Source organism: Abrus precatorius, unplaced genomic scaffold (genome assembly GCF_003935025.1).
Source record: "Abrus precatorius isolate BTA unplaced genomic scaffold, Abrus_2018 Scaffold7, whole genome shotgun sequence".
Taxonomy (NCBI): Eukaryota; Viridiplantae; Streptophyta; class Magnoliopsida; order Fabales; family Fabaceae; genus Abrus; species Abrus precatorius.
Window position 1 is genome coordinate 31,581,878 of NW_020874417.1, and position 13,241 is coordinate 31,595,118.

The window sequence follows — 13,241 nt, forward strand, 5'->3', positions numbered from 1 at the left end:
AAAATTAAAATTGTTCACGTCGACTCACTATTCATAGCTAGAATAATTAGCTGACTTACTATTCACTTTTTTTTTAAATTTTATTTTATTTTATTTCAAATTCCATCTAAATTTATTATAATCACACTTAAAATCACATAATTCTTTAATTAATACTTAAAAATATTGGGTGTTACATTTATCATAATTTTTATTTAATTTAAATTATATTTTTACTTATGTATTTATTTTTTATTTCATTTGAACGCCTAAAAACGTAACGTTAACTTTTAACTCATAGTATAATATAATAACATTTTTTTAACCTTTTGTAATGTTATACATGATAATAATTTATACATAATAATTTTTATTAAATATTATAAAATTAAATATAATTTAGTATATTAATATTATTAAATGTTATAATTTTTTATTTAAAGATTTTTATATTATACAACATTGGATGAGTTGAAAAAGTGAATACAGTAATATTAATTATTTTTTTATTAAATATATTTTTGGTTTTGATTTTACGTATTTCATAATATAGTTTTTTTTATTAATTTTTATATATAAAAATATTTTAAATAAAATATTATTATTATTTATTTAATCACATCTCTAAAATTAATATTAATATTTTTAATCATTGTAAACCAACCTAAATTTAACTTACGTATTTTATATTTTTTTTGTGAAAATCAATTTTAATATTATCTTGGACGATAAAAAATCATATGATAGTGACTTATACTTTTTTTAAAGATGAAATCAAACTTATTCTTTAGATGTTTTTTGTGCTTTGCATGTAACAACAAAAAAATAAATAAGCTCTCATTTTAGTGCTTAAAACTACAAATTTTAATTATCAACTATGCTTATACTTTAAAAGATTAAAATATTTGTTTTTGAATAAAAAATTGATTTTGTTGAGCTGTATCCGATTGGATTGGGGTTTTATTGAGCCCATGTATGTTTAGACACTGAAGAAAATTGTGTCCAAAACAACAACCACTTGGAACTCATTAATTTGTTTGCGGTGGTACCGTTGGTCTCAAGTCTGAACCATAAATAAGGCCACAATAGTAATTTCACTGCGAGGACATATAATCGATTAAATTGCAACATGATATGAAAATATTACATACTATATTTTATTAAATATTTTAAAATAAATATGATATTTTCAATATAATAAGTTATTTTTTTTAACAAAAGTTATCTGTTTTTATCTTATTATTGTTACCACAAGCACACAATAAAAAACTCTTTATTAAATTTTAAGATGTATTCAAATAATTTTAACACGCAAACTTATCTTGAGCTCTCAAGATTTGATCTTGCATTAAACGATGCTTACCATATTTATAAACATAATTGATCAATAAATCAAAATATATTAAAAGAAATTTATTATATCTTTTTATTTATCATTTTAATAATTCTTTTACTATTTTGAGTATAAAATATAAAAATGTCATATATATTTGTAGTAATTAAAATAATAATACAAATTATTTTAAAATTACATAGAGCTTAAGGCGTATTTATTTGCATTGCCCTGGTTGCAGTTGCAGTAGCTTGTTCTGGGCAACTTGTGTCACTCCTAATTTTGGATTTCCTTTGTTTTTGGTACTTTGAACTGATTCTCGTGACCAACGTGAACTTCACCTTGATTCTTGAACTGGGTTGGAAAAGGGTTTGAACTTTGAACTTTGAACTTTAGGTTCACCAAACGTTCTTTGTGCTTTATGACTAGTGGGTCTGCGTGCAAATTATAATTTTTTCGTTACTAAAACTTTGTATTATTAAATTCTTGTTTTGGTCTTTGAAACCTCGCTTCCCACGTGTTTATGGGGTACCTGTGCTTCTTACTAAAGAAGAATTGAAACTGTTCAGAATCAGATTCCCAAGAACTGTTTGTTCTAATCCTTCTCAGTTCTCAGCTTGTAACATGATTGGGGCTTCTGAACAAGTGATCAATTGAAAAACACTGATTTTTGGAGATGGGTAGTGATGGGATTGAGTGTTTGTCCCAAGAATTGTTAGAAGAAGGTTTTGGTAGCCAGCAAAAGAAAGATCTCAGGCAAATAATGGACATCAAGTTTCAAGGTGAAATTTTTGATGCAGCTTCTTCTAAGGGGGCTGAGGATTGGAAGAAGTCATCACAAGTTTCTTTTTCCCCAAAAAGAGGTTTGTGCTTGTTAGTTCTATTTAAATCAGTTTCTTCTGTTAAGCAGTTGATGGCTGTGATGTAGGTATTGCTTTAGTTCTGTTGTTGCTATCTTAGTAATGAAGGTCTCTTCAGTATGTTGAGTAAGTCACTGAATTCTGTTGTTATCTGATGCATGCGTTATTGTTTTGGCCTTTTCTATTTTTTGCTTTGGGATTTGACTTGAAAGTGGAGTGGAAGGACTAGTTAGTTACAGTAAATAGTAAGTTAATCATAACAACTAGTTAGTTAGGGTTGAAGGACAGGGGTTTAGATGAAATAGGAGGTCGGTTAGAAAGAGTGGCATTGTGTTTTGTATCAATTGGAAACTAAGCATTAACTCTGTTTAGAAAGGGGAAACCCTTTGTAAAGGAGAGACTCTAGTTGGAGTAAAGGAGAGACTCTGTTTAGAAAGGAGAGATCTTTTTCCTATTTCTGTTCATTTTCAATGAAGAAATCAAATATTTTCTTTTATCTGTTTTTTATTCTGGGTTTCTAACTGTTGCACAAGTTGAAATCCAAAAGTCCAATTCATTTGAAATTATTTTCAAACTCAATAGCTTTTTTCCTTTTAAAAATAATTAAGTGCGTGCTTGCCTCCTACATTGGTTAAATGCTATTTGTCTTGTCCACGTGGATTACTGTTTCTAACCTGCTTCTGTTAAAAGATGAATTTGATATGTTTTGTATGTTAAATTCTATTCTTGAAGGTTTGGAACATTGCATCACAGCACCCATTGGAACTGACAGCAACCCACTTGTAGCTGACGATGAGATTTTGCGTTCTAGATCAATGACAGAGAAGAGGGGATTCCCTAGGCATGACATAATTTTGGACAGGCTCTCTGAACATAAGAAGGTATATGCAAGTGTTACTGCATGTGGATGTTCTTAAATCTCAAACTTCTGCTTGTGTATTTTTATTCTAGTTAGAGAAAAATTGCACTCACAATGCAGATAATAATATTTGTTTGGCTGCTCTGTTTAATCTTGTTCAAAAGATGGAAATCTGGAACACTGCCACTAGTTCTTTTGTGTTTGGACATATCTTTTGGTTCTTGACATGTGGTTCGGTTATTTGACCAATTTGGTTATGCTATGTCTTTGTAGCTTTACTTTGAAGTTGTGGTCTGTATTTTTGTATTTGTGATTTATGCATTAGAGTTTCCAAATTATTTGCATGTTCATAACAATTTATTGTTTTGCTACCCAGCAACAACTGATTGCTAACCTAGTGAAGATACAAAATGATGGGACTGTTGAAGTTGATCTAGAAAGGAGTGCATCTGTTGCTCCAGAATTGTTAGAGCTCCAATCTTTTGAAGAGTCAACAGTTAGTGGAAGTCTTATTTCTGAATCAAAAAGACACATTCCACAGTTACAAATTGTCATTCTTGTGGTTGGAACTAGGGGCGATGTACAACCTTTTCTGGCCATTGCAAAGAGACTTCAGGCATGTTTGGATATTTCATTCAATTCATTTGGCTGCACATGAGAATTGCATCATTAAATCATTGTTACTTTTGTTATTGCTTTGTTGCATATATAATATAATGGCGTAGGATTCCCCAATATCTTGATATCTTGCAATTTAATTTAATATGAAGCCTAAATAAGAACTTTGGATTGCTTTTCCTGTTAATCACATCATATATAGATTTCCTTTTATTTGCTTATTCTGAAAAAGCACTATACTGTTTGTAATGAATAGGTATCTTGATAATTTGTCATATTGGGATTGGTGAAAACAACTCGTCATTGAAGTTCTTAATGAGATTTCTAATTTCTGGGAAGGACTTGGGGCCTGCTAGTTTTAAAGTAAGATGCACCTGTTTTTAATTGTTGAATGTAATTGGAACATATACCCAAATTAATCTTAACCACAGATTTTACATTGAAATGTTTGCATGACATGGGATATATGATTCTTAATATAAAACAAACAGGCCCTTATTATGGTCTCCTGTAGTTTTAGTTACCTCTCTTTGTTTGAGTTTAAAATCCCTGGATTGCATTCACATGGTTTGTACTGCTGATCTACTTGAAAGGATGCAAAATCTTGATTTTTCACTACTATTAATGAATTGAACATCCCAGCAGTCAGTTTTGTTGAATTCATACTTTCTTGTTGTCATAGATGAACTAATATTTACTTGCAGGAGTATGGTCATCATGTTAGGCTGGCAACTCATGCTAATTTCAAAACATTTGTAAAGGCAGCTGGTGTAGATTTCTATCCTCTGGGTGGTGATCCTCGTGTATTGGCAGAATGTAAGATGTTCCTTTTTAATACTTTTATTAATATTCAATAATTCAGATATCAGTCTACTTGTACTTTTTGCTCGACTATAATCCTCTTTGACCTCTTTATATCTGTTCACCTGTTAAATTTGGTGTTTACATTAAAAACACGCTTGAATGTACTGATATTGCATGCTGCTCAAATATACTTAATTTCTCTTAAAGAGCTAATTTCTGAAATGGTCAACTTAAACATTTTATAAATACTTTTCAAGAAGCAGTGTAGGAAGATCTTGCTTTTATACCTCAAACTGTTACTATATAATGAATTTTCCAAATTTTCTAACATTAATAATGTGGTCAACAATGTAAAATAAATACTTTTAACATATCTTGTCTGCCTAGAACTGCATATGAACCTAAAACAAACCTGAAATGGATAAGATGTATAATATAATAACTACCAAGCATAAAAATATATGCCTGCTCTTGGAACAAGGATTTCAAATACAATCCTAAATAACCAATTGAATTGTAAGGTAAAGAGAGGAGAGTTCATAGAACTAAATAAAAATTCAAACCTAACATAAATATTCCCACAGGAAAACTTCAATCCTAAAAAGTCATAAGTTGGTCAAAGTTATTGTAGCCTTATAATCTCTCTTTTTTGTATACATTTGTTTCCTGGATAATTAATTCATATGAAATTTTCAATAGCAAGCTGCGAGATAATTAAAAACAGTGAAAAAAAAAAAATCCATTTCATTCTCAGCATTGTCCAATAGCTAAGCATTTGCAAAACATGCCTTGATGCCTGCGATCAGGAAAACTTAGACAATGACTGTGATATTCCAAGCTTTGACTTTGTTCCACTCTTGGCTCAGTCCCTCCTATTTTTGTTTTGAAACTTGAATAAACCTTAAACGATGACTATGATATTTCAATCAAACATGTATTTTTGTTTTAATCATATTTCATTGTCGCTCCTACTCTTTATATGTCCATATACTGATATACTAAATGAGTTGTTTAAAGCATAGATATGGCAAGAAATAAAGGTTTAATCCCTTCTGGTCCGGCTGAAATATCTATCCAAAGAAAGCAGTTGAAGGTCATCATTGATTCCCTTCTTCCAGCATGCACAGCACCTGATTTGGAAACGGGTGTTCCTTTCAGAGCTCAAGCTATTATTGCCAATCCTCCTGCGTATGGTAAGTGGTTGGGAGATTACTGTACGTATATTTCTTAATTTCGTATATTTCTAATGACTTAATTTTCTTTAAAAGGCTTAATTGGCAATAGTTTTTTTTTTTTTTTTGCAACATGATAATCATATCTGATGCTATGAAATTATGGCATTTGATGATTCTTTTGTTAGCCTTGATGCTACTCTATGTACCTGTAGATTGGAACATAGTTCTGCTACTTCACGTCAATTAAACAATATTCATGGTCTTGACTACTTAGTAGTGTTGTATTACCAGAGTGACTACCAACATTGAAGTATGAATTGAGGGGCTTTCCCATTCAAGGCATGAATGATGATTTTTTTTCCTTCTAGAGTCTGTTTACTAAATTCGTAAAAATGTTATTGAATTGCAGATCTTATATGAAGAAAATTGTTTTTTTCTCCTTTCAGCATGGTTGTTTTACAAACTTTCCTGGACATGCAATGTTCATCACATGACTTTTCAGAATAACATAGAAAGAATTATATCTTGTGACTTCGGTTTGCAGGACATGTACATATTGCTGAAGCCCTTGGGGTACCCCTTCACATCTTCTTCACAATGCCATGGACGTGAGTTTAAAGTGTTATAGAGCAGTTGTGTCACTTTTTATATGTTAGGAAGATAAGGTTTCATAACAAAATATAATTAACTTTCTAATTCTTGAATGGAAATGTTCATACCGTACAGAAATGTTGTAATTAAACCAGGAACAACAGCATTTTCAAATTTCAGATAAATGCAACATTTTTTAATCATCCTTTTTTTTACTGCATTCTTTAAATCTTTGATATCACTTACATATTTTTTTTTTCTCAATATGCAGGCCAACGTATGAGTTCTCTCACCCTTTGGCACGTGTTCCTCAAAGTGCTGGTTATTGGGTATGTCCTTTGTTTACACTATTTTTATAATCTGATTTTGATAATTTTATGAATATTTACGGAATTACCTTACCAATAAGCCTGTTTCAATATTTTTCTTGGTGTCTCTAGCTGTCGTATATAATTGTGGATCTACTGATATGGTGGGGAATGCGAGGAATAATCAATGGCTTCAGGAAAACAAAATTGAAACTTGCTCCTATTGCATACTTCAGTATGTACCGTGGATCAATATCTCACTTACCAACTGGCTATATGTGGAGTCCTCATGTAGTTCCAAAACCAAATGGTATGGACAACTATTCAATCATTAGTTACATCATTTGATGCCCTCATTGTACTTCTTTTTAAATGAGTAATCGTTTTATCATTAAAGTCATTGAAGTAGCAAATAAATTCACTTGCTGTTACTGTCTAGAACTGAATGCACAGTAACTGTTGCCTTGGATTGTGAGTATACAAAGTTGTCTGCTGTGATTAAATAATCAAACAGATTTTATTTTATTTTCTATATATATCAGAGTCCATTCAAATCTTAAGTTGTTAAACAACTTTAAAAAGACAATATGTATTGTTTATGAAGTGCGATAATTTTTTTTGGTTGATAATATCACTTAAAAAATTTTGTAGATGTAAAATCATTGATAGGCTTCCACTTAACAGCTTAAACTTTCAGAATAAATGATCCTTGAGAGTAAATAGTATACAATCTTACATGCTTGGTCAACAATGTTTTGCTCAGAGTTCCAAATGTATTACTAGAGCTAATGACATTTACAAATTTGCAGACTGGGGCCCTTTAGTTGATGTTGTTGGTTACTGTTTCTTGAGCCTTGCATCCAAGTATGAACCTCGAGAAGATTTTGTTCAATGGATTAAAAAAGGACCACCTCCTTTATATTTTGGGTTTGGGAGCATGGTATGGTATTTGTTACATTCTTGGAGGATCAAAGCTTTACCTTAATCAAAAGATGCATGATGAGATTTTGCATGCAATGAATGATTTATTGGTTACTTTTTCCTTCATAGGCATGACACATGATGCCTAATAAAACGGTGCAACTTATTTTTGTCCATTACATTTTTGGACTGTAATACCAATACAAGTTTAAATGCGCTTTTTCATCTAATGGCTGGTTGATTATTAATCAATTAATCTGCATTTAATCACACATTAGCAGAATGTAAATGGCACTAAAAATTCTGAAATTCATATTCAATAGAGGCTGAATTCTGGAATCCCTAAGATATAACCTGCTCTATTCACAACTCAAATAATCATAGTTCTACTAAGACAAGCTCACTGCTCAAAAATTCCTAACCTTGAATAGGATATAAAGTTCTCCAACGTATGGAAAAGATATGCAAAATCCTTAATAACTGCTATTATCAAATTATTGATAGTAAATACCTAAATCCCCAATTATAAACCCTAATACCCTATCTATCTCCTTGAAGAAAACCATAATCCCTAATTATGACAATACTTATAATGATTAATGGTCCTGGCCTTCCTTGACTAGTGTGTGCAGAGATGTTACTGTAATCAAAATATTTGTCTTCAATTATTTTTATGACCATCAGTGAATTGGGGTAATCCATGATTGTGCTTGATAATTATAATAGAATCAGTGTAATGATATATATTGTCATGAATAACCGTTTCAGCTATACTCATAAAATAATGAACTTGGCATTGTATTACTTGACACTATTAGCAAGATTTTCAAAATGAATTTTGGAAGTCCTCTGAATGAATGCGGTGTACTTTGTCAGCCTCTTGAAGATCCTAAAAGAACAACGGATGTTATATTGGAGGCACTTAAAGCTACCGAACAACGGGGAATTATTGACCGGGGTTGGGGCAATCTAGGGAATTGTAAGTATTCAATTCCAATTTTGTTTTGTACCAATTTTTTTCAGTTTTTTTTCAAGTACTGATTGCTGTTGCGGAAGTAATAATTAATTTTGGTTTCTTGTTGTTATTTGTTTGTATGTTAGTGTCAATGGATGAGTGAAACACATTGTTTATTATTACTAGGTTTGATCATGACCTCATGCAAACTATCCAAAACCCTCAACACTAGCCCCTTCCTACTGGCATTGTGCTATGTTTATCGTAGTTCTAATTAGTTTTTATTAATTTTCATACATGAATATTCTTGGGAAATTTTCATTTTATAGTTATATAACTGATATTCTCTTTCATCTATGTCATACATTTTTATTCTTTGGAGCTCAAAAGTTATCTTGGTGGGATGATTTTTAAGACAGTGTGTGATTTTACAAACTGATGAATATCAAAAGTCATACACATAGGATGTCTGTTAAACAAGCCATAACTGAACACAAGTACCGGCGAGGACTAAAAATGGAGATTTCAGATTTTTAAAGGATTACAACAGAAAAAAAAATATATTTTAGAGGGACTTAAAGCAAAAGAACCTAATATTACAAGGACTAAACATATTTAAGCTTATGAAATATTGTAAAAATTATTCTAGTTTGTGCTTATGGAAATTTCTGAAGCTGTCTAATCACATGCTTTGGCTCCATTGACTGATTCTAAAGTATTTACTGAGCATGGAATGATAACACCCCTTTCTTTTTCTTTTTATTCACTTACTCTGTGTGGTTTACTTTTAACGAGAATATTCACTGTTTTGAATTAGCTAGATTATTATTGAGGAATTGATTGACTTTATCCCAAAGTTCTTATCCAAGAAAAACAGAAGGCCAAGATTCCAAAATAAAATTTATGGGTTTGTTTGACAGAAAAGTGGATACATATTTTGCTTTGCAGGAGCTAAAGAATGAATGAACTGTAAAGAATATCCATAAGGAGTATGTTAGGTATCAGAAAAATATAAGGAAATGAAGGGAAAATTTCATTGTATTATTTAGTTGAGTTTTTGGGCTTTGGATACAGGCTCATAAAAAAGGATGAGCAGAAATAAACACCTAAAGGCTATATCATACTACCAATTGGCATGTAACCTAGAGACTGAATGCTAAAAGGTTGGTTGAGTGACTAGATAGAGCCTTGCATTTGACAAGCCATAGATTCAAGTCCCAACTTGTCGTCGTAACATGAGCTAAATTTAAGATCTCTATAAGTGTTCGTTAGAGTTTGGAGATTTTCGTTGCCTTGGAATGGGACAATATTATCTCCTCATCCTAAAATTTTATTCACTAAGAAAATAACCCAGAGATTGAATATTTCGTTTTACATTTATATAGCTTAATGTCAACCCTTTTAAATATGTTTCTGCATGTTATGTCATATTGTGCATCTAAGATATGCCTGCAAAATCATTGCATTGTGACTAGCGAATGAAATGTTTTCTTTAACATTATCTATCTTTTTGTTAAGCTTTTTCTTTAAATTATTGATTTAACTTGATTTAGTAAGAACTTTTTGTTGAATTTTCTGCATTTTGATGATCTTAACTTTGAAGAATTCTTAAGCTGTTTACATAATATGTCTTGTGATATGCAGGTAGAAAATTATACATCTTGTCCTGTGCATTTTAGATACTTGACATTAATAGCACCTGCATTGTGTTTTCCATTATGCAGTGGCAGAAGTTTGTGACAATGTTTTCTTTCTGGAGGAATGCCCTCATGATTGGCTGTTTCCTCAATGTTCTGCAGTGGTGAGTTTCAATTTGTTTCTTGTGGGTTTATTGGGAAATAACGAAAATGCTTTTTAGTGCGTCAAAGTGGTTTACTCATTGCTAGTTTAAGCCTTTTTTACTTTGATGCTTAATATCACTACCCAAACTTTACCTGTAAAATGTTCTTCCAAGAGGAAGCTAGGGAAAAAAGGGGCTGAGGAGTTGGTGTGGAATGTCCACTCAGATCTGGGCATGAAATGACTAAGATTCATTGGCCGAAAACTGCAGGTGCATCATGGTGGAGCTGGAACCACAGCAACAGGATTAAAAGCTGGGGTAATTAACATTAAATAGTATCGTCTGTGATATTTTTCTTTTCCAAATCCAAGGATTTGTTTGAATGTCTCAGAAATCAGAATTTAATGACATTATTCTGGTGCTTATGAAAAAAGTTCATTGCATTTTACTTTTCTAATATGAATACCATAACTTGCAGTGTCCTACGACCATAGTTCCATTCTTTGGAGATCAGTTCTTTTGGGGAGATAGAATATATGAGAAAGAGTTGGGACCAGCCCCAATCCCAATATCTCAGCTCAATGTTGAGAATTTATCAAATGCCATAAGATTCATGCTCCAGCCAGAGGTGAATTTAAATTCTATTCATCCCTCTTTTTAGGTGTCCCCTTCCTACCATCCTTTTTTGTACTTCCCAAAAGTAAGGATATTGAAAAATAATAATTCCAGACCTATTGTTTTGTTTCCTCCTGTATACCTTATAACTTAATTTAACACTTGTTCTATGCAAACATTGTCATGGTTTAGCCAATAAATTGATAGTTAATGAGGTCATTAATCTTCAGGTGAAATCCCGAGCAATGGAAATTGCTAAGTTGATTGAGAATGAAGATGGTGTTGCAGCTGCGGTTGATGCGTTTCATCGCCATCTGCCTGATGAACTACCACTGCCAACTCCATCTGCAGCGGAGGATGACCACTTAAATCCTTTGCAGTGGTTTTTTCTCCAACTTGCGAAGTGTTGTGCGCCTTGTGGTGGTGTGTAGGATTACATTTTCTTTTATTGATTATAGAATTACATTTTATAGGAGCTTTCCATTTTTTTTTTGAGAATGGTAGTGTAAGGTTTTGCTATGGTATTTGATTCATTCTGTCAAGTCTCCTATATGAGGATTTGACTATTACTTTTCGTGATTTCATGTATATTTAACACCCCCCCCCCCTCAAAAGAAAAAGAAGTAAACCTTTTGTATAGATGATTGTCACTTGAGATAGATAAACAAGAGTTGAGGAATTATTATACAAAGAGCCGGATAACTTAAGTCATATAGCGGACCTCCACATTGTTTGCTTCTGTTTGATAGTTGATAATATTATGCAAGGATTTTGTGTAAATGACCTTCTTCCATTTGTTTCTCCTGTTAATTTATCTTAGTTTTTAGTAAAATATTTGGAGGTATTTTCTGTTTTGTAGATGTGTTCACATTAATGATCCTAATATTAGAATAATGTAAATAAAATAAAATAAAGTGAACTATTGTAAGGTAATTACCATGCCATCAATTATAGTAATATTATTACCACCTCATTGGAAAAAATTCTAAGCCTGTCATTGAACCCTTTTGTAATGAACAACATTTCTTTAACTTTCAGTATTGACTAGTTAATGTTTCTAATATTGGCTGTCATCTTTCCGTTCTTATTGTTGCGGTCAAAACTGTCCCTCTACTGTAGTGATCATTATGAACCTTTGAGGATTAAATTAGTTTCAAGCCAAATTGAAAGGAAATAATTAGTTGTTTGTAATTAGAAGTCACTTCCTTCGTCCTATTGCGCTTTTGAACAACGATCCCACAAGATCTAAATATGGGTAAAAGTTTATTTTTGGATAGCTCGTTAAATCACAAGAATAGTGCATGTAGATAGTTTACAATGTTAGTTAAAATACCCAAGCTTGCATCTAAGGCACTTGGGTCGAAAGAAAAATTAGATAAAAAAAGTTCAGAGCATATTTTCACTCTTCTATTGGCTTTTACATTCATCAAGTAGATTCCTCACATAAGCCTTTGAAAACTATCTTGGAGTTTTGGAATAGGTTTTTGTAATCTAGTCACGAATCATTGCAAAACCTCTTATTTTTGCCAACTTCGCTTGTTTGGTACAATTTGTCTTGCACTGCATATTTGATTAAGAGTCATTTACTCGCTTATGTCCAAACTTCCACTTTTTCAACTATATCCACTTTCTTCCTACTTGATTTCTCTACCATTTAAGATCAGTAATTGATTTAAACATATCTAGAGGGACGGTTTTGTCCCCCTATAACATACGGAAAAAAAATAATCAGACTTTGATTTTGTTTTTCATAAGAAAAACAAAATTTAAGAGAAAACTTTTACACTGTTTTCACTGAAATTGGAAGGGATATAAATTGTGTCATTTATTTAGTTTAGTAAGAGTTGAAACATTTTCATCCCATTTAGGCGTGCAATGCAACTGTTTAGTAGAACTTTTTTTTTTCTCATTCATTTCTTATTTAACATATTAAAAGTAATTTATTTTATAACCAAAATAAGAATTTTATATTAAGATAAAATATATAATAAAAAAATATTTTTAAGTTAATTTTTTAATATAATAAAAATATTATTTATTTATTTTTAATCATCTAAATAAATGAAAGAATTTTTTTTATTTCTTTCCTTTCAACTTCTATTCATTCAAATAATACATTATTTCTTTTCTATTTATATTTTTTTTATCTGTCTCATTTTTCATCCAAAAAATAAAATATTAATATAATCTTTGTGAGCTATATGTGCCTTTTCATCTTTTTTTTTTTCTGTTTATCTTGTCCATACTCTAACACTTTTGGTTACCGCTATTTAATTTTCAAATACTTTAATTAAAATAAAATTAATTGATTTTTTAAGTCAAATTAAAATATTTTTACCTCACTTTAAAACAAAAAAAAGTAGTTTTAAAATTTGTTTGGAGCAGTTATAAGTTTTATTTATTTTTAATTTAAACTTTAAAATAAAATATGTTTGGTTAAAAT

General features: G+C 31.0%; 1 protein-coding gene across 1 annotated transcript; it reads left to right on the forward strand.

Annotated features, from left to right (window-relative positions):
• The first annotated feature begins 1,541 nt into the window (after nucleotides 1-1,541).
• LOC113872102 (sterol 3-beta-glucosyltransferase UGT80B1-like) lies at nucleotides 1,542-11,572 on the forward strand. Its single transcript, XM_027509371.1, has 14 exons — nucleotides 1,542-2,175; nucleotides 2,905-3,053; nucleotides 3,408-3,647; nucleotides 4,354-4,465; nucleotides 5,476-5,646; nucleotides 6,173-6,236; nucleotides 6,491-6,548; nucleotides 6,660-6,837; nucleotides 7,337-7,467; nucleotides 8,325-8,427; nucleotides 10,128-10,204; nucleotides 10,454-10,501; nucleotides 10,662-10,811; nucleotides 11,029-11,572. Exons 1-14 carry the CDS (start codon nucleotides 1,989-1,991, stop codon nucleotides 11,227-11,229), a joined length of 1,869 nt encoding a protein of 622 aa, XP_027365172.1. The 5' UTR covers nucleotides 1,542-1,988; the 3' UTR covers nucleotides 11,230-11,572.
• The last annotated feature ends 1,669 nt before the right edge of the window (nucleotides 11,573-13,241 follow it).